Source organism: Haemaphysalis longicornis, unplaced genomic scaffold, assembly GCF_048455015.1.
Source record: "Haemaphysalis longicornis isolate Haplotype H1 unplaced genomic scaffold, Haemaphysalis longicornis Haplotype H1 scaffold_2, whole genome shotgun sequence".
Taxonomy (NCBI): Eukaryota; Metazoa; Arthropoda; class Arachnida; order Ixodida; family Ixodidae; genus Haemaphysalis; species Haemaphysalis longicornis.
The window spans coordinates 255,174,610-255,196,655 of NW_027526295.1; the positions used below are offsets into that span (position 1 = coordinate 255,174,610).

At 45.0% G+C, this 22,046-nt stretch overlaps 1 protein-coding gene across 1 annotated transcript in view; it reads right to left on the reverse strand.

Moving 5' to 3' along the window:
• The window catches only part of LOC144167750 (chitinase-3-like protein 1), an 82,791-nt gene extending 64,307 nt beyond the window's left edge, over positions 1-18,484 (reverse strand). Inside the window, exons 1-4 of the mRNA XM_077696934.1 lie at positions 18,366-18,484; positions 13,140-13,244; positions 4,334-4,637; positions 2,197-2,344 (exon numbers count right to left, since the gene is read on the reverse strand). Of these exons, the coding sequence (XP_077553060.1) occupies positions 2,197-2,344; positions 4,334-4,637; positions 13,140-13,244; positions 18,366-18,447 (639 nt within the window). The 5' untranslated portion in view covers positions 18,448-18,484. The remainder of the gene's footprint in view (positions 1-2,196; positions 2,345-4,333; positions 4,638-13,139; positions 13,245-18,365) is intronic.
• Between the last annotated feature and the right edge of the window lie 3,562 nt (positions 18,485-22,046).

Sequence of the window (22,046 nt, forward strand, 5' to 3'; positions counted from 1 at the left end):
GCCCCCCTGTCGGTAACTCACGCTTGCCCCCAACGATTCAAACAAGCTGCGATGTGTCTGGATCTCTGGCGCCTCGCTATCGGCGTGATTCAAACCGGCATTGGCAGACGAGGCAGGCTCCAACCTGTCCGAAGGACGCGAAAGCCGCTGCGGAGACCTCTTCTCTCCCCTCTCTCGGACTCGGCGTGCGCCGCTACTACCGACACCTCACGAACTATCCAAAGAGGGTTGTGTGTGTCTGAACCGTTCGTGTCGTGTGCAGAAGCTAGAGGGAACGCTCGTTTTGACCGTTGGCGCTTTGGGTATAAATAAGACCCCCCAAGCGCTGTAGTTCATTCCTGTTAGAGCAGTGAATCAATGCTGTCACTCTGCTCGAGTCTTGTACTGTAACCTCGCCCGTCGGGGCATTGTTCTTTGGCTTCGGCTCATCTCTCGCTATGAAGTAAACAAGTTACGTTAGCCTTCGACTTCTGGTCTTCTTCGAGGCAGCAACATTGGCTGGCCGCTCGCTTCACCACTCTACCAAACGTATGTCGGAGGCGACGGAGCTCGGCTCGGGTCAGCCTTCCCGCATGCAACACCGCCCATTGCCCCTCAGCCAGGGACCAGGAGTCCTTGGTTCCTGGCGGCGGCGTCGGCCATCCGGACTATTTGTAGCTGGATGTCAGCTTCCGAGCTGAGCAAGGCTGCCTCCCACTGCTCGGGTGTGTTTATAATGAGTGTTCTCGGATCAGTTTTATCTGTTTTGGAGCAGGACCAGATGATGTGTTCTAATGCCGCTCTCTGGTTGCAGTGTTTGCACTTGTTGTCTTGTATGCCTGGGTAGTAATAGCTATGTAAGACTGCGTTTGCGTATACCCAGTTTGAATCCGTCTCGAAGCCGTGGCCTGCTGCATGTTGAGGGTTTTATGCGCGTCCGGCTAATAAAGTCTCCCTTTTCTATAATGATCAAATATTTATTTATAGGTTTCCATGCGATCCCTGTCTGCTCTGCGGAGAGGGAGTGGCTCGGGTGTTGCATTGGTGCTAACCTGGTCTGCGAGTCCTCGGGCTAGCTGGTGAGCGTTCTCATTTCCGGGTAGACCAGAGTGCGCTGGGGCCACACTAGTTGAATGTTTCTGATGTTGACAGTGCCGTTGTGGTTGATTATTTTTAGTGCAATGTTAGAAATGCGCCCTTTAGCGAAATTACGTATCGTCGTCTTGGAGTCGCTAACTATTAACTTCGCCTGGGTCGAGGCGATGGCGAAGGATATGGTTTCTTCTTCTCCGATCTCTGTCGTGGTGGTAAGTACTGTTCCTGAGGACAGGAGTTGTCTATTTTGATTCACAACCTCTAGTGTCATGACTTCCTGATTAGCGTAATCTGCAGCGTCTACATAGACGACCTCGGGAGGGTTTTTGAAGCGTTAATGGAGGGCTTTGGCTCATTCCATTCTTCTTTCTTGATTGGGAGTTGGGTGCATGTTACGGGGTAGCGGAGGTAGATAGATTTGTGTCCGGATTTCAGGTGTGATTTTTTTTTGGCTACGTTTTGGACATCGTATCCGATGTTGAGTTTTCTTAGTATGTGTCTTCCTGTGTTGCTCTTGGTAAGTCGTTCTAGCTGCGAATAATTCGGTCTAGATAACACACTAAGCGAGTTAATAGAGGCCCAGCAGCTAGGGAGGTAGCGGCGTCTGACTAAAACGCTGCCGTATTAAATAAAACTTATCCAGCAGAGATACTCATTAGTTCCACGTTTCGTGAATGTAATAAGCTACAGTCAGTTTGAATGAATTCAAATTATCTCAATGCCGCAGTCCTTAAAACCAATTATTGCATCGTGAGTGCTTGAAACCTCCAGTCGAATGTTTCTTTAGGGTGCCAGTTGGAAGTCAAAGAAAGCGGTGGCGTGTACTTGCTGTTATGCATTGCTAAGTTTAAGGAGTGTGTTGACTAACAGCATTCCCTTTTAAATAGGGGAAGTGACGCAAATTAATGTGCAAATTGGCTGTTTTTCGAAACTCCGTTTATGGAATTAAATGGAAGAAACATTCGCTTTAAACTGGTGTTCTACCGCGGTGCCCTTTAATTGCCGCTTATATTTAAGCTTGGTGCGAGAAGGCTTGAGAAAATGAAAAATAAAATGAGTAGTGCAAACTGGACGCCGGCTTTCAGAAGCCGCCAAATCAACAAAACAACATGGTGGAATTACCTTGAGAAGAAGGACGAAGTTTTCCTTGTCTTCGGGTGGAGATTTTGTTTTATTAGGGTCATTCGTTTTGTGTCCAGGGTATTCCCAGTCTACGTCCAGGCCGTCAAATCCGTATTCCCGAAGGAATGTCAGAGATCCATTAACAAAGCTGACGAAAAAGAATTTCATAATTGCTGCGGAGCAAAGTGTACGCATGGCAAAATTCTGCGGTAGACGTTTGTATTTCTAATTTACACTATGTTTTCCTTGAACCTTGTTTTCACATGAACTGTGCATGAACCTAGAGAAAGCCACTTGAAGCAGCAAAAAATAGAGAAATGGCTAAATGCACACCTAGCTAAGTGTACATGCTGAAATCACCGTACTGGAATGGACTTCATGGGGGTAAGTAAAGCACAATTTCTAAAACCGGGAGTGCTATACAAAATCTACCCTGTGGAGGTACTGGCGCATGATACAAATGCTGTCCGCCGGTAGCTCAGGGGCTAAGGCATTGTGCTACTGAGCACGAGGGCGCGGGTTCGATTCCCGGCAGCGGCAGTTTTTCTGATGGAGGCCGAAAGCAAAAGTGCCCTTGGGCACTATATCTCGGCGCACGTTAAAGATCCCCAGGTGGTCAAAATTAATCCGGAACCCTCAACTGCGGCGCGCCTCACCGCCTGCGTTGCGTCGGCGAGTTAAAACGCACAATCTATCTATCTATCTATCTATCTATCTATCTATCTATCTATCTATCTATCTATCTATCTATCTATCTATCTATCTATCTATCTATCTATCTATCTATCTATCTATCTATCTATCTATCTATCTATCTATCTATCTATCTATCTATCTATCTATCTATCTATCTATCTATCTATCTATCTATCTATCTATCTATCTATCTATCTATCTATCTATCTATCTATCTATCTATCTATCTATCTATCTATCTATCTATCTATCTATCTATCTATCTATCTATCTATCTATCTATCTATCTATCTATCTATCTATCTATCTATCTATCTATCTATCTATCTATCTATCTATCTATCTATCTATCTATCTATCTATCTATCTATCTATCTATCTATCTATCTATCTATCTATCTATCTATCTATCTATCTATCTATCTATCTATCTATCTATCTATCTATCTATCTATCTATCTATCTATCTATCTATCTATCTATCTATCTATCTATCTATCTATCTATCTATCTATCTATCTATCTATCTATCTATCTATCTATCTATCTATCTATCTATCTATCTATCTATCTATCTATCTATCTATCTATCTATCTATCTATCTATCTATCTATCTATCTATCTATCTATCTATCTATGTCTGTCTGTCTGTCTGTCTGTCTGTCTGTATGTCTGTCTGTCTGTCTGTTTTAACACAAATGCTGAATAAGGTACATAACTATGCTTAGGGCAATAAATGCTCTAACCACGGTTGACCTGTTCGTACCCAAATTTGTGAGAAATTCGCTCAGGTTTATCAAATAAGGGCCTAGTAATACACGATGCTCTTAAGTGCGTAAAATACAATAAAGACGAACGCAATGATTGAAAATGCTGAAACAGTTGTTTTTGTATGAATTTTTCTTAGTCGTGTGCGCGAAATGAGTTGCCGTTGTCGTCAGAAAGTTAACCAGCAGAAAATAAGCGAGCTTTTTGAACGAATAAACATTTTAACTGAAATCTTCTTGCCAATGAAATATTATTTCACGCCAATACCTAATGCATAGCTAACATTTTAAGCTCCTTTCATTGCATGCGCATAGTAAGTGCTGAACCCCCCGTTCGTTCCATGAATGCCTGCTTTGTTATGTTAAAATTGCTATCTTTTATTTTTTTTTACCGGCAAGTGCACATCTGCAGTTGTAATTGCTGTTACTCTTGTGAGCACTGTTCGCGGTAGAAAAACTCGGATTGTTTAGAAGGTCTTTATCTATTGTTATATTATTGCAGGGTAGTAACATGCATACTATTGACATTTCTGTCTCGTATACGCCCGGCATTGCAACTATCCGAAGCGAGCGAGTAAGCCCTGCTCTGTGCGTTAGAGATAGCCATCTCCAGCTAAAATTTTACGACCGGAGTTTCCACTTAATGAGCAAGCGAATAACCCAAACCACGTACTCGCTCCGGCCTTTCGAGTCGTTTACCAGCTTGCTGAACATTCTTGAGTCGGTCCGGTTGTTGTAGTTGTTGATTCCCGTCGTTACAAGCACCTTTAGATTTGGGTTGCAACTCTTGAGGTTAATGAGATCTTGGTACTGTTCGGGGTCTGTGTCCCGCACCATCTTAAGCGTGCCATTTTGAAGAGTTTTCACGAAGCCGGCTATGATGTGCGTGCACAAGTGTGCCGTGTAATTGCCGGGTTTCGGGTAATAGGGTAGCGTAATATAGCACACCCGCCGGACTTCACTCCTATTGGAAGTCCCTGCAACACGGAATACAAGGCCTGTATGAGTATACAAACCACACCGTCAGTATAAATGTCAAAATATTATATGCCTAATGAGGCTAAGATACGGCGTATCCCACAGTGGATAACTAAAAAAATCCGCTTACCGTGCATCACCATGTAACTAAAAAACCGTGGAAGGGGCGGGATTCGAACCCAGGGACGCACTCACGGTGAAAGTATACTGTATGCTGACACCCCACACTACAGGGCTATCGAGGAACTACGAAAGGGTGCCGAGAGGAGAAGCAAAGTACAAAACGAACGCTCTCCCTTCGTGCTTTTATATCGGGTCATGGGTAGCTACAATGCTTTCGCATTCCAACAGTGTGAGCAGAGTTACGTTATTCGGAAGCGTTCTGGGGATTTTCTTTTTCCCTCTTTAACATCAAGACATGCATAACAATGCATTATACCCAAGTACATGATTTCTTAAATTACGTGTTGAAGCACACTTCGCGGGACCATAACCACCGTGAGCCCATAGCTGCCGTAAAAAAGGAAAGGCACACTGATCAACAACCCGTAGCACATCTCAAGGATTGTTTATGTATTTGTAAGAACATCTTTCATTCCTCTAACTAGTCCGCTGGTTCTTTTAAGAGAAAGGGAGCAGGAACGCAAACCGAAAGGGAAAAGAAATTCACTTTAAAGGACACACTCAAATTTCGGGTCAAAGAGGAGGCATGTGCTTCCGCAGTGTTCCAGAAACTAAATTGGTAACCAAAATAGTTTTTCAATTACCCATCACTCAAATAAGCCACTCTTTTTCAGTTCAGGGTATGAATTGTGCATGTAAAGCAGGACCATAAGCACATGCGCATTTGTTGTCTCATCGAATTTGCATGAAAAACAAGGCATACCTAGTTGCGTGTGCACACAAGAACACAAAAAAATGCTTGCGGAGATGTTAAATAACTAACTAACTAACTAACTAACAAACTAACTGACTGACTGACTGACTGACTGACTGACTGCAACGGCTTACTTGCACGAATGCTTTGCTCTGTGGACAGCCAATGCAGTCGCCATTGGTACAAGTGCGGCACGCACACACACAGCTGGCTGGCGCCGCATCTTTTCAAAGTGCTACGAGTTGTGCCGCGCCTCCGCCAGATGGCGTCACGGGTCCCGCGACCGAGAGAAGACGCAGTGAAACATCCCTCTCGCGAGGGGCACGATCAAATGCAGAGCATTTCCGGGGGCGCACGACGTTAAGTAGTTTGCGTTACGGTAATGTTGTTGCACTTGTGGCAACTGCTGACGAGAGAGCGCTCGTCAGCAATAATTTGAATGAGTCAACGATATAAGGCGCGTTCGCAGCGTCCCATTATGTGTCGGCTTTGTGGCGCAGTAGGTAGAGCACCGTGTACATTGCGTTCCGCCCGCAGTGTCGAGGGATCGAAACCGGGCGCCTGATAGTATTTTTTTTTATATAGTAGGGACAACGACGGTGCGGACTACGGACGTCAACGCGGGTGACATCGTGAGTTACTGAAATGCTCTGCATTTAAAAACAAGCACAAATAAAGGAGCGTAACCCAGGCGGTAACTTCTACTGAGCAGTATTGAACGAGCAACGAAATCCACGCTGTTTAGGAACGAGCGTTTAGAAGCGTCATACAAAATACCGAGACTCCTGCAGTGATTGTGCTTGTGTGGACACGCTTGAAAACATATCAGCTACAAGTACTTAAACCATACAAACCACCAGTGACACAAATAATTTTCCTTACGTCCCGGCAACCCGACTAGAAGTTCCGAATGTTGCGGAGTTGCTTTGCTCAGCCCGGTAACAGTGCGGCGCGGAGCTGAGCGACGAAGTTGTCGAGCCCACGGTGCGTTGAAGCAGCGTTTATACACGATAAGTACAAGGCTAACAAGAGGGTTACATGGCTCGCACAAAGGCGACAGCACGTCTCGAACTCGGTGCCTCCGATAAGTGCCGCGCTCGATGCTGCTTCCGGATTGTTTTATACCTCTCCCTCCCCACTCTTCCCCCGGAGGGTCCGCTGCAGTGCGAGCAATTCGAATCCCTCTGTGGTGGTATTGGTGGCTAGAAGTCGAGAATTCGCGTCGCAAAAATAAGACAGGCGCTTGAGACGGGCGGAGGAGACGAAGACGTACATTTATCTGGACGAGACGGGTTAACAAGTAGGACGTTACAGGGACAAGCAGAATTCGACACTGAAGTCAATCCAAAAGACACAAAGTTCGGCTAGGGTGGAAAAACTAACACGTCTCAGTTCAGTTCAAACGGAAACCCATAATAAAACAAACGTCTCACGTGCCGTGGCACTGTCGATGCAGTCGATGCTGCCATTTCCCGGTTGTCGCCGACTGCTTGGTGGTGGTCACGGTGTACACAACGCTGCACAGTCGAAGCCGGCGATTGAATGTGTCGACGAACGGCTAGCACTGCAGCCTGCCTTGGTCTCCGGGTGTCCTTAACGGTGGCCCGGCAGACCACAGCTACCGGATCTTCCGGGGAGCCCTCCGAATCATGATTCCTCCAATTACACTCTACTATTCCGTCACCAGCAATAATCTCTTCTTCCTCTTTTTTTTCCATCACTGCTATGCCTTGGGCTATTTTGCCGGCTCCCTAGTAGCGGGATCTTGCTGGCGCATACACACAGAGGCGATTGTCTAACTTCGCTTCTCGAGCTCCGTGTTAATCTTCCTTGTCATCCAAGCTTGTCGACCTTACACATATCACCGATGTCCTCTACTTCATAACACTCTCCAATCAGGACTCTCCACTGGCCGCAGATTGAATACGATGAATGGAGGGGAAATGATTGCGTCAGCCGAAGCGCCGCGAAAGGGAACGGAGGAGCGACTCGGCGGCGCCGTTTCCCGGGCCGTCGTTTGGGGCACGTCTGCAGCGGGCCGTTTTATCGAGGCGTGAATCCGCCCAGCCATCGGCGCATCGCCAGGAGGAGCGAATTTGTGCCAGGTGCTCTGGCACAGCACCAATGACGTGGAAAATAGAGATTTCCGAAACCTATACGCGCGTAATTCCTGTGAATTTTACTCCGCTGACTCCTTTCAAACGGAACTTACTGTTACTGCTATTACGACCGCTTGAACACGTTTTAAAATAACGGTCTTCAATATCTTCAATACACCACTGTTAGCAGGACATTTAGGAGCCCAACTGTAACGATGTCTAAATTCTGGAAATTGTCCATGATATAAATGTTTATTGCGATATCCGATTTCATAAGCGAAATTTCACACGTAAGCTTTTTTTTTAAGTCGTGTTTAAAATAACCGCAACACCAAACTGATATCCTTTTGGGCCGGGGAGAGGGGCATGGAGATCATCAACTTTTGTGACGAGTATAGTATATACTATTGCTGGGACACATCAGGCCAAAGATCCCCAAAATAGTTAATATAAGTCCCCGAATGCCCTCCTTTTATCGTAGCGGTACATTTGTATGCAAGGACAAAAATGATGTCTTGATTGTTCGCAGATATTAATAATTTACGGCTAAAAGAATAATGCAGGAACGTGGTTTGGCAGCATTAAAGCGGCCGAGTTAGTCCCGAGGTCCATAGTATTATTCGTCGTGGAACTGTGACGCGGCGTTTCTCATTACACGATGAGAACAAAGGTGGTTAGAGAGGGTTCGCCATCAAGCCTTCGCAATGAACTGAAACATGTAAATTTCTTGAAAGTAAACCTTCCTGCGCCGCGTAACAATGTCTGCGAAAACATGATGCGCACCTCAACGCAGATACTTAAATCCTCGAGAACGCTGTGAAGGCATTACGGAGAGAAAAGTGTTCAGAGGGTTGCGTGCGTTGTCCTGGTCATACGAGTGTATCTCCGGTGGCCTACGTTAATTAAGGATAGTTTCACCAGAGTCGCCATGTTTCGCCGGCCTCTAAGTAAGGCAACGATGGCTCTATGCAGTTTCCAACATTATGGGCCCCTAGGGTGTTCGTAGTTATAATGAACTACTATAACGATTTGCTTAGCCATACTACAGCCATGTTAAAAGGCCCCCAGCGTGTAGCCTGTAGACCTGACACGGCGAAGCCACGTGATTATGAAGCATGCTAGAAAGCATCAGAAATTGGCGGGTTCCGGGCATACGTGAGAGTCGTCGTAAAGCGAAGCTTTTAATTATGCTTCCATCGTCATTATAATGTAAGTACTCTGAACTACACAATCGAGTTCAAGAAGCACCGTTTCAATTTGTTGGACAGGTGTCGTGGCACAACTCGGCTGAGGCGAAAGTTTGTGCGGCATTTTGGTTCGTTCGGCACTTTTGGGTGTTGTTCACAAGACACTCGCCGTCTTTCATTGCCGCCCTGCTTTGTCCTTGACTAACGTATTCGAGCTAGCATACCCAGCGTAAATTTGTGTTCTGCGCCACGTTTCGCTGTTACCAAAGAAGTTCCTCTTCTGCGGAACACTTATTTTGGGACCTGGATGTCCTGGGTGTTGTGGGAACGTATTTGAGCAATTATACATTCATACATTTATGACGGCGTCATGAATGAATGAATGAATGAATGAATGAATGAATGAATGAATGAATGAATGAATGCGGAGACCCGCGCCACCTGCTCCTTTTGTGAGAAACCTTGGTTGCTCCACTCGAGGGTGGGTGAAAAGGAGCCGCCCGGCATGACAGCCGCATTGTGGTAGTAGAACAGCAGCAGCAACAACACCTCCAAAGGCCACCAGTGAAGTAAGTAAAGCTTCGCTTTAATAATTTGTTGTTGGTCGAGTAGGCCTCGGGGAGTTTGATGAATTCAGTAAAGCGGTTACGAAAGGTTATTAAAGGCTATTAAAACGCTCGAATAATTACTCCGCAGAAATGCTTGTACCCTGGATGTGACTGCTGTAACGCTTTGAGTTTGTTTAAGCTGAGGGGTGTAAACCAAGTTCGGTCGCATTTACCATTCCCAGAGAAAGACCGCTGTAGAAGAGGCGCTTCGATCGAATGGTATACCGTATCTGAGACTGGAGCCATCGGAACTGCGGTGAAGAGATTCTCGTCTTTTCTGGCATTAGCTGTTGCGGGTCAGGGCCAATCAAAGTCCACCCTGTAGAACTTTTACCAAGGCTATCCAGAGAAAAAATTCGGTAAAAAGGCCCTTGACCTAGTGAAACAGTTGCACATTCTTGCACATTCGGGAATTCAACCTCTAGTTTCAACGAATTCCTTAACGTGTGGGAAACAAGGGAAACGGAGTGTGGGGACCATTCGGCTTAACAGGCGCTGCTATATGGCTTACCTATGGTGGGGCCATGGGTCGTTCGCACTCTCGAGCGTTCCTGTTAGATAGCCCGGCCCCAACCCTGCGTAACAAGGGGATTGTCTAGAGCACCACCCTCGTCTACGGACTGCAAAAGGGACCTGTGCATACTGAAGCTTGGATCCACACGGTCGGAATTGGCACCATTCATTGTATTATGGTGGACGCTTCCCAATTTATTTTGTGACTGCGTTGAATGCTGCCATCAGCGGCGGTAACTTCACGACACGCAAGGTTTTGTGCCATGCTGAACTCGAGTGTCCCGGTATACTAAACTTTATTGACGATATCGTATACATGTACAAGCGAATGGTAGCATGACTGTATTATGAAGGCACACCGAGGCACAGTAACCAGAGTATGAACTTGATCTAGTTGGTAATGCATACTCGTAAACGTAGTTCAAAAATAGTTACAGGACAAAAGAATGAACGAAGACGTAGCGCTATATCTTCGTGCCCTATCTTCGCCTGTGTAAATTTTGGTGCTACGTCGACAAGTAAACAGATTCTTTGCCGGCAAGAACAGTAAAGTTAATCTTGCCTATAGCTACAACGTAAAAAAACACAGGCTCGTAAACTGTTTTTAATAAACACAGCTATAGTTTAGAAGCACGTGTTCTTGGGCGAGTTGTTACACCTTTGGGGAACTAATACGGGCTTTGCGCGAAAAAGAGAACATATACAAGAAGAACGCGACGAGCACTCGTGCCGTTCTTTCTGTATGTGGGGCCTCTTTCGCGCAAAGGCTGTGTTAGTTCACCAAAGCTGTAATGCGTGCAAATACATGCTCACACAAACAACTCAAATATTCAGTGATATTCTTACGAAATGGACCTGTTTTCCTGAGCGCGCACTTTGTTGCTGTATAATAAAGCGTAGATTGCAGCTCAGAAAACTAGAAGTGAGCGTTACATCTCTCTGAAACCTGCGGCAAGTTTCCAAGGAATTGTATGAGGAAGAAAACCTGTTCTTTTCTAATATTTGTCTGAAAACAAATGTAGATTAAGGTCTAGGCGTACCCCAATTATAGTAGTCATCCTTTGTTGTTCTCACAAGTAGGACCCCTGAAATAAATGCTACTCTGACGAAACTCCAGAGTTCCATGTGTAGCGGCCTCGATGAAAGCCAGCGTTCAACACGCTGAACACTTCCTGTCTAAAGTCTGCGCATTGGGGTGTGTACCCGCTAAAAGATTGTTTATCTGGATGCATCTCTCATAAACGCGGAAATCTGCGTCCCTTACAAACTCTTGGAGACTGCAGATTGTGTTTCTTTTGAAGACAGGGAGAGGCAGCTTCTACTGAAACTATAAGCTAACGGTCACAAATGGGGAATATATGTGCGAGCGTTAATCTCTCTCCTGATTTTTTCGCTGGCTGAATGGTCAACGACACGGAGAACCTCCACCCGCCAAAGAACGTAATAAAAATATATATTTTTTCTTTGACGTATGTGTCAATGATAGAATGCGCATGTTTTTAAAATGTTCAGCACTGTTTTACAGCGAAGCTGTATATGACACATTCGTAGAAATTGCTTCGTCCCGTGGTCCCTCAGCAGATTACACTTTGCGGCAAAGGTAACTTTCTCACGAATGTTCTGTAGTGCTCAGTCGCATAGGTACCTAGGAAAAACCTAGTGCAGACGGCCGCTGACACGACTCTGCCGTTACGCCCAATTTCACAATTTCACCTACTTGCCATGCTTTCATTGCGGGGCAGTTGTTAACAACTGGGAATGCTGTAACTACAACGGGATCTCGGGGGAGCAAGTTTGCAGAAAACAGCTTCAGTTTTCTTTTTATCCGAAGAGCAATATATGACGTGAGATTGTTCATATAATTACATAAACGCCGCAACGTTTATCTCAGCAGGTATCATTTGCAACTATCAGTCACGATTTTCATACAAATGACGTGACGCTGCCGCCCCTTAGCCATTCTAGTCGCATCACAAAGAGGCCATGGAACAAACACTCTCGTGTTTGTCCGCTTGAACAAAACTGTAGGCCTTCGAAGATTCATGATTCTAATTTACTTAGAAGTATGATTAATTGCACATTAGAGACAATCGGTTTTTTGTTTCGAGTACGCGTTGGGAGTGTGCGCTGGTCCATGCCCTCGTGAATAACTATTGTCACGTTGAAATTTAAGCTCAGTTATCACACTTTGGTATTCCATTTTTATTGCTGTTTTGACACCTTTACTGTACAATGATGCCAGAAGGGCTGCGTGTCAATTGACTCTTCCTCAGTGGGCAAACCTTGGTTTCCACGGATAGAAAAAATTATTTTCAGTATGCTATAAAATGTCGAATAATCCTCACACTCTCGGCTATCAAAGTCAAATGTGAAAGCCAAGATCACCACTTGTCTTTAAACTTTCTTCGTATAAAACCGGAAATATCAGCCCTTCTCTTTTAAATTTTGTTTGAACAAAATCCGGACGTTCCAGCACCTGCAGCTTTTCCTACGAAAACAGGAAAAGCTGCAGGTGACGGTGGCCTAACTACGGTGTTTTTGAAGTAGGGAGGAGATATTGTACTGGATAAGCTTGCTGTACTGTTTTCGGGATGTTTGAAGACTAAAAACGTGCTCATACCCTGGAAAACGCGACCATAATTTTGATTCATAAGAGTTCAGATTCCAAGGACTTCAGGAATTCCAAACCGATCACCTAATTTCAGTTGTTCACAAGCTATTTACCAAAGTTTCAGTGGGCCGCATAGTTGGAAGTGTGGATTCTCAACAACTCAGAGAGCAGGCTGGGTATAGGAAAGGTACTTAACCATGGATCACATCCCTGTCGTCAATCAGGTGATAGAAAAATCCACAGAGTACACTAAACCTCTTTACATGGCATTTATAGGATATGAGAAACCGTTTCATTTCACAATCACCGCAGCCCTGCTAGAAGCACTAAAAAACCGGGGAATAGAGGAAACCTATATAAGACTTCTAGGAGGCATATATAAGGAATGCACGGGTAGTATTTCAGGCATTAGTGCCTGAAATTTTAGCATTTGTTTCTATTTTCTCGGAAGATCGGTGTTTAAGGTCCTGCTGAAGAGAGTGGCTTTATTGCCTTACCACTTAATCCGGTCAATGTCTTCAATGCGTCCTTTTCTTTCTCAGTTTTTTTGGCCGATTCCAGCGTATTTGTTTTTCCCACGAAACTGACTTCAAAAGTGCCACTCACCTGGAGCAATCTTGCCTGTTTGGAGCCCGTTGAGCTTTCGTTGTTTTAAAACACATTCATTTGTAAAGTTGTATAGCGGGCACGTTTTGTTTGTATTAGTTGTTCCTGAAATGGAAAATACCATAATGACTTATATGTGGATGAACATTATATTTTCATTGCTTCGGTAGCATAAAACCACCCTTGAAATCAGTATGACATCATTGCGGTAGTGCAACAAGTAGCCGACCGGGAACGCATGGTGTTTTTTTTTTTTTTTTGCTTTTTCGGAGCTTTTAAGCGGGCGAGATTGAGACATACCGGCAGACAGACCGAAACTTTCACGTTTAGGTATCCCCAGAAGACATCCTCCTGGAAAATCATCCTCATTGGTTTCCAATGCGGGTACTCACAAACTGGTGCCCCCATTCGCTCCGCATACGGGCACCTACCAACATGACGTCACCATTGCCTGGGCATGCCAGTATGCGCCATCCTGACGAAATGAAGGAAGAAGGCGTGATAGAACGACAGAAGTGAGAAGAAAATAAAAGAAATGGCTCCAATTCATGCTGTTAAGTTGGTTTTACTGCGAAGCTGTTACGACACCCACAACGAAACTGTAAACGGACCCAGCGCCTTCTAGGAAAAAGAGCCTGGACTGCAGCCAAGGCCAGCGTATCCCGAATTCGGGACTTTCCCCTACGGGCAGGTGCCCTAACACCAGCACCAACACCCGTACATACACATTTATTTCTACTCCGCGTTTTTGGGCATGGGCATACTGCGCTGGCATGTGCCGAGAATGTCACCTTTAACTGCGCTGACGATCGAGACCAGTAATAAGAAGGTTATTTCGTTAAAGGAAGAATTCCGGCCGTTTAGGCGCCAGAATTCACTTCGGAGAGGGTTCTGCGCTCCTTCCGTTTCGGTTCTACAAAAAATGAAGAAAGCTCACACTAACGCGTAAGACTGGAAGGTAGCGAAGCTGTACGCAACCTCTATGACCATCACGACGGTTTAAGCCCACGATTGCGGCCGATTTGCTTCATGTTCACTGCGGCAACGACCTTTACTCCATAATTGTTGCAGTACGTGTGACCTTCCTTCATTTTTTGGAAGTGATAATCATTGGATATCACCTTGAAGAAGCGTACGCTATGAGGTGTCTTCCCCGTTCCGAGCAACTGTTGCCACAATTACGGCGAACGCTGGAGTCTCTCTCGTTCCGAGCAAGTGCTGCCACTATTACGGCGAATACTGGAGTTTTCTTTTTTTGTTGGCCAATCTTGGCTAATCTCCTTAAGCGGGTAGGTTTGGCTTGAAACGCCGCGAGGCAGGCATACATGAGCGCTCAGCATTTTCTTTGTTTTGTTAAAGGCCGGCCGGTCGCCGTGAGGCGCGCGTTCACCTACGTTAGGCATTTTCTTGGAATTTTTAAAAGCGGACACGAAATTCTAACGATTTGCTAAATGGTTACGTTGTTAAAAACTGACCCCATTGCGATGTAACATCACTCGATTTAAACATTCCAGAACAGAGAGTGTGTGTTCCGTATTGGAGTGACTGGTGTCTGTTCCGTAAGACGGTGGCCAAGAACCCGTGGTCCTTAGGAGGGTCCTCTGCCAGATAGGTGACAGCCGCTGGTGAAAAAGCTGAGTAACGTCTCCTGTCACTGCTCGACAATTGTAATTCGTAAGCCTTGTGCAGGGGCCCTGGGTTATTGAGACAGTGCCAGATCACGTGTTGTAAAGTGGCTCGGTGTACCTATCTGGATAGTTGCGGGGTCGCGGGGGTGGGGGGCTGTAGGAAGGCTTTGGATTGCAACCTGGGCCGGGCAACTGTTTCCCATCAATTTGGTGCAGTAGGGGTCGTAAGAAAGTTCAGAGGGCTTAGCCTACAGTGCTGGGTAATCTCCGGCTAAGTTACGAGTCTCTTCCTCCCCACGTCGTAGTATTCAAAGTCAGCCGGCTTGCTGTATCCTCCGGCTGTTCGTGTGCCATCTCGTCCGTCAGAATAGACTAGTGTGCTGGCGTTCATACCCGGGGACTGTTTCGTGAAACTGGGATTGGGCCGTCTTAATTATGATTTTGGCTGTTGTGGAGGATATTTTATACCGCGCGCATAGTAGTGCAGGGCTGCCTTGGAATCTGGTATGATGGTGGTAGTCTGCGTGCTCGTACTTGCAAGCACTGTGCCCGCATTATCTCGCGTGCCTCTGTATGGCCCGTGTGATTGAGTATGATGGTCTTACATTACCCTACTGATCCACCACTGCTGCCACCAGCCCCGGTAGAATGCCATGTCGACGTAGTATAACACTGGGTTTGAGTAGTACTGCTAGCGGAGCGGCTCCGAACGGGCCAGCGGGGGCCTTGATGGTGCTCCGAATGCATGCTTGTTGTGAGTAGGGCAACACTATGTTTGGGTCGTAGATCCTTTCCAGTTTCGGGCTTCATTCCATTCTGGTCCGCGTAGCGTCTATGCAGTGACCCCAGGATGATCCACTGAATTTGTATCGCAACCAGCCACCAGGTGTTGTAAATGCCCATTCCCATTAATTTTGCGTCTTGGTGGCCTTGGTATGATCAGTTCTACTTTGCCTTTCGCTCGCTTGAATTTGAGGCCCGGAGTAATTACATTACATTTCATTTACTGAAGCCTCAAAATCCCGGAGGCATTACATAATGAAGTCACATTTTTTCTACCCGCAATTTTGGCCACAATTTTGCCCTTTTATGTACATCTATTCTTTCCGTCTACCCCTGTGATCACAGTTGTAAACTTCAAATGGGGCACTTCAAACCCACACAAGAAACTGTTGCCTTAGTTTGGGCTAGACAAGTTTAAAATGCCACACCAATAGAAGTTCGTCAACTACACCACAATGGTCATGTATAGATATAACTTTTGCCAATAATCTGTCTAAGGTTTCAACGGGACCGATCAGTGCGTATCACAGTAACCACAAACCTATTAGCACTACCATTACCAAATAAAAGGATGAAAAGCCTTTAATTTCCAGGGTAAACTCCATACTAGTTGAAAGCAGTCAGTGAAAGCAGGTGGATGGATGGAGGATTGAATGAAGTGAGCTCCTGAGTGGGGGCGTGTAAATCTTAAATTCGGCATTCTGGGACAACGAGGAGCCTTGCGGGGGTCGGTTAAAAAAAGGGAGTACACTCAGTTCAAAACTGCTCGTGATAGACCACTTGAGAGTACGAACACTTCAATTATTTGAATGGTGGGCTTCTTCACGAATTGAAGGCTTGTGGGAATAGCGCGATTGTGAAAATAAAAGTACAGCCTTGCCTAGCCTTGTGTGGTATGCTATAACTTCAGAAGAGACCCCCTTTCTAAAAGTGGAGTGATTCCTTCCTTTTTTCTAAGACTGTCATGCACCGGCGAGCCAGCTGCGTACCGCGCACCATGTTGTGCTGGGCGAACAGTCAAAGAAGGCTTCAGGTTAAAATCTTTTTTCAGAAAAAAACAGTCAATTCCTGATAAACACACTACAAACACTATAGCTCAGAGATTGTGTTTAAAGATGGTCGGTCATGATCAAGCCAAAATAGTAATTGGGAGCTTCCATGCTTTTACCCACTCACGTACACCGCCATTTGCACCTGTATTATTCCTCATAAATGCACTTGCACAAATGGAAGACTCATGTTTCTGTTCGAAAAGTTTAAGTGCTTTCTGGATAAGCAGGTGGTTAAAAATAAATACGCCACACCGAAGTGTAAATTCAAACTCACCGCGAGTTAAAAATGTCCGCAAACTGCTGAAGATTCTAAAAGGTAAGCTTTTGCTTCAAATACTCGTAGGAGCTGAATGTACATGTGTCTACTGCGAAAATCAACTGCATTGAGCGTTCGCCCCGAAACAACTTAAAATTTTGTACGAGCAAGCACTGCGAGCCCCTCCACCATTTTCTTTGTGAAAATGCCCTCCGTAATACGCAGAAATACGACACCACGTGGGGAATCTCTAAATCAACTTCCTACCAAAGCTCCGTACTTCCTGCAATTTGCACTAATCAAATTGCAGGAATCTGCACATTTTTCCCGTTGTTCTGCCCTGCCCATCATACGGTGTGGGAAGTGGGAATACCTAAGAGCTCAGTGCCTCCCTCTTAACTAAAGCCCCTCCACGAGCAGCGTGGAAGAGCCTTCTGGCCAGCTCGCGACACGCAGCTGAGATGCGACAGATGTCTCGCGCAGAATAGCGGCTCACGCTCGGGGTACCTGAACTGAGGCTCCAAATCCAAGACTGACGGCTACAAACTTTTTCGCTAATTCTATGAGCGTTTTTCCCCTACGTAACTCATTGTCGCATTGCCTCAACCTAGTAACCTTAAATATTCCGCCAGAAACTGGTAGTATTTTAAAAAATTGGCCGCGTATCTGCTCCTTTCGTTGCAAATGTCGACAAAAGACACTAGTCTTTATCGACTTTTGCCAAGTAAATGCCTCCTTTCGCCTTCCCGCTCACCTCTCATTTTGTTCCTCTTGCGTCGCGCTCCTCCCAAGGTAAAGACGCCAAAGGTTTGCTAAAATCATTTTAAATTTACCGCGTTCCACTGCTCCAAGCCGGGTGTCTCGGTGCCAACGCTGCCGTACGGCGAAGACGCGCGTGAATCGAGGCGCCCTACTTCAACGTTAATAGAACCGCGTTTCCCTAGTCCACGTGCATCCCAAGTAGGACGTGGAATCTATCTAGTGGAACCTTTCGTAACTGTTGCCACTTGATTTCTTCAAATGGCGCCGGAAGCTATAGTGGCGCGGGCGACAGCAGGCGACGGCGGAGTGAATTTTTTTTCTGCAGTTGATGAAGTATTTAATTTGGCAAAAATCAAGCATGTATGCTTTTTTATAAAGGAACACTGCAAATATCACTTCTGTTTTAATCTGTTGTCTCATATTTGCGTAATGTCTTGTTCTTCTTCAACAATGTTGATAAGTATGAACATTATACCGGGCATAGATGGGTAGATTTAGCTGTGACTATATAAGACTATTGCGCAGGCATTGTTTTACTTTGGCCGGGTGGCCGAATCGAGTCACAGACAGACAGACGGACAGACAGACAGACAGACAGACATACGGACATACAGACAGACCAAAATTTCTGGGTTTAAGTAGCCCAAGAAAGACTATTGTCTTTAAAAGATGAAATATCACTCTTGCATATTATTGTATTGATATCAGAACTCTAAAAGTGGAACACGGAAACTGCGCTCACTACCTTCATCCCTGTCTCCATGCCCTGTTGTCACTAAATGGAGTGCCGTGAGAAGAGCTACTTGCGCCAGCCAAGAAATCCACATGTCAATGTTTGGACATATAGGACATCATGTGTGCGGCTGTGTATTTATATTTGAAAAGTGGTGGACGAACTAAGTTTCTCTTTATCTTATTTTTTGCTGTGATCATTTTCTCGGTCTTCAGTGTAAATGCTGCGAACGAATGACCGGTACATTTATCTAGCCATTGTTGTTTAACATTTTAACCGTGCTTGTAAACATGCACACGCACTCATATTTTTAAATTCGCTCTTTTAAGCGAGTTCAAACTAAACTGATATGCATTCTATGAAAGGGCGACAACTGAAGAAGGAATAGTGTAGGGGCCGACACTACAAAGGTACGCCTGTTATTTGAGTGTCGCCCTAGGAGCGGGCTTCGAACATCTGGCGCTCTTAGCGAGGGACAAAGTTTCGCTGACAAGTGGGCTTTAGCGTCCCCTACCTAAAATATAAGTGCAGCTTCCGCTTCCAGTAAGTGAAAGCTGATATGCAACAGCATGACGCCTCAGATATTATGCTACCTCAGTGGGGGATAACGAAAACAAACTTTACTGCCCAGACAAACTTATCTATGGTGAAAATACGCAAATACAAAGTTAGCGGAAAAGCGCACGTAGTGTGCATAAACGAAGGCACGGGGTACGGAAGCAGTCAAGGCATTATAACAAAATGAACGCACCAACAAAAGTCAATTTGCAACCACCAACAGCTGGTGAGAAGTTTCTGAAAGCACGACCAACAGAAAATGGGGAATAATACAAACATTCATGCCGCAATGTGGGCCTGGTGTGGGGGCCTACGACCCACTGGTATCCGGCACCGTAGGGAGACCAACCCGCCCCCCCCCCCCCCCCCCCCCCCCAATGCTCTCATGCGCTGTAGACACACAGACTTCCCAGTTTGCATTCACCTGTCATTATTCTATATGAGCCTGATCGTATATATTTATTCCTTGAGAAAACCAACCATCTGAAATAAACATTGGATGCATTATTTACAATGAAAAGCTTTACCAATCCTTAACGAAAGTTGAGAGAAGCGCCAAAGCTTTCTGACATCAAAACTGCAACAGATGTGCGACAAAACCATTGTGCTAAAAAACCTTCCCTAAGAGTGCGTGGAACCGTCGCTGAAGGTGTGTCCAATCGATTGTCAAACCTTCAAAGACCCAAGTAGCAAGCCACGAACGAGCCCATATGACGTTTTTTGCGAACTAAGTAAACGCACCTACAAACGATCTAAATCTGTACCTATCCCTAGTTAATGGTTTATTTATTTAGTCCTGTTAGGTTACAGGTTCCCATCGGTGCATTGAGTGAGGAGGGCGAGGAAAGCAAAAACACAATCGAACGGAAGCATCATAGCATAAAACAACACAATGGGGTAATATAGTATAACAGAAGAGGTAACATGGAAGAAGCATACTGCAGTTTTAATAATGTTGTCTACCACAAAGGAGTAGAAATGCGACAGGTACAAAAGGATATGGTGCCAAAAGCACAAAGTACTGCTCACGGCATTAAAAACCGCAAGAATGCGGCAAAACACATGTGCACATGTATCAATCTACCTTTTTATTATAAATAATGCTGGTATACTTGGTTGCTGTATAATGTATGGTCAGCGATTGAAGTAATTGTGTCAGGAAGATATTTCCGTAATGTTACGGCTGTGAGCTGTGCCGATACGTTAAATGCTCGGGTGTGGCCGTAAATACGTTTGAAACACAGCAGATTGTTGAACCTATTGGGCATGCATAAGGGAGCTTTGAGGGGAAGCGGTGAGAGGTAAAAGCAGTTTACATACTTGCGAAGTAAACAAACGATAACAACGGAACTACGTATGTCTAAGGGTCCGAGAGTGTTATCAGTCTTGGGTTATGCTCGTATTTATAACGGTCCGAGAGTATTATCAGTCTTTAGTTGAGTTATGCTAAGATGACGGCTGTATTTTTTAGAAATTAGACGTGCAACACGGTTTGCGTTGCTTCAATCACAAAAGTTGAGTACTTTCGGTAAGGTGACCAGGCAGATGAAGCAAACTCGTGTTGAGGGCAGACGTACGTTAGGTATGCAAGCTTACGGACATTTGTCGGGCAGTGTTTGCAATTACGACGCAAGTATCCTAGGGTTCTGGATGCTAGGGTTCTGGAGCTAGGGAGACAGGTAGGTTGCTTAGGACATATTTAATGGCGAAACCGCTGCGTATGCGACTGAATGATACAAGCTTGCATTTGGACAGGTTGAGGGACATCAGCCAGATTTCGTACCGATGCGAAATAGTGTTCAGGTCATTTTGGAGAGCTATGTGATAGACATAGTCAATGTTGGTGTGGTATACGATGCAATCATCTGCAGATAAGCACATTCTGGATGATATAATATGGGATAAGTCCTTAATATAAATAAAAAATAAAAGGGGACCAAGAACACTGTCCCTAGAAACACTGGAAGTGGCGTGGCAACGGGGGGAAGAAAAATGATTAACCACTGTGAATTGTTGACTGAGAGAAAGGAAGTTACGGATCCAAGTTAAAGATAGTGAGCCTAGTTTAAGGGCTGATAATTCTCATATTAGTCCGCAGCGGGCTACGTGATCGAAGGCTTTTGAGAAATTGAGGAATATGCAGCCAGTTTGCTGATTGGCGTCCATCCTGAAGTGTAAATCGGTAGTAAATTCCAATAATTTGGTGTCACAAGAAACGTATTGCCTGAATCCGCGCTGGTTAGGGAATAAAAGATTATCAGATTCTAGATGACTGAAAACATCAGACGCAATGATAAGTTGAAGTATCTTGCAACAAATACATTTGAGGGTTATTGGATGATAATAATCAGGCGAGTGCTTGTTTCCGCTTCTAAACACAGGGAATCCTTTATAAATCATCCAATCTGCCGGTAGCGCCCGTGGCTCTAAGGATTGGTTAAATAAATAGCATAATACCTGACTAGAAATTAATGAAGTGTTTCTGAAGTATTTTTGGATGGATTTTATCTATACCGGCAGGTGTAGATACTTTTATGTTCGCAGTGAGACGTTAAATGCCATCAACCGTAATGGTAATTGGTTCCATGAAGCGCAAACCAATTTCAAGTACAAATGGTGCATTCGAATGGTCTTCCCGGGTAAACACCAAAGAGAAAAATATATTAAACAAAGCTGCACACTCGCCGTCCGGCACTGCACTTGGTTGCATGGTGTAGTGAAATGAGATCAGTGTCATGGACTGGCGCAACAATCCACCAAAACTGTCTAGGATTGTGTTGTAGGAGAGTGGTCAAGTCACTGGAGTAATACTTTTTTTAGCGTCGCGTATTGCACTGGCATAGGTTTTCAGGAATTCTTTGTATTTTATAAACGACGCATGATTATAACCGGGTTTTTTTTCCCTAAACAAGCGCTTTTTTCTGTTTCGAAGAATACGCAGTGATCGATTAAACCAGGGCTTCGTCTTTTCGCTTGTGATCGCTATTAATGAAACGTAGAGATAGACCAAAGTAGCCATATAGTTCGTGTACGATACCCAATTTTCTGCGATTGGGTGGTCAGTTAAATTCGGGAGAAGTTTCTCATCAAAAAAATGTTCTAGATTTGAATTCATTTCTACGTAATTTGCCCTGT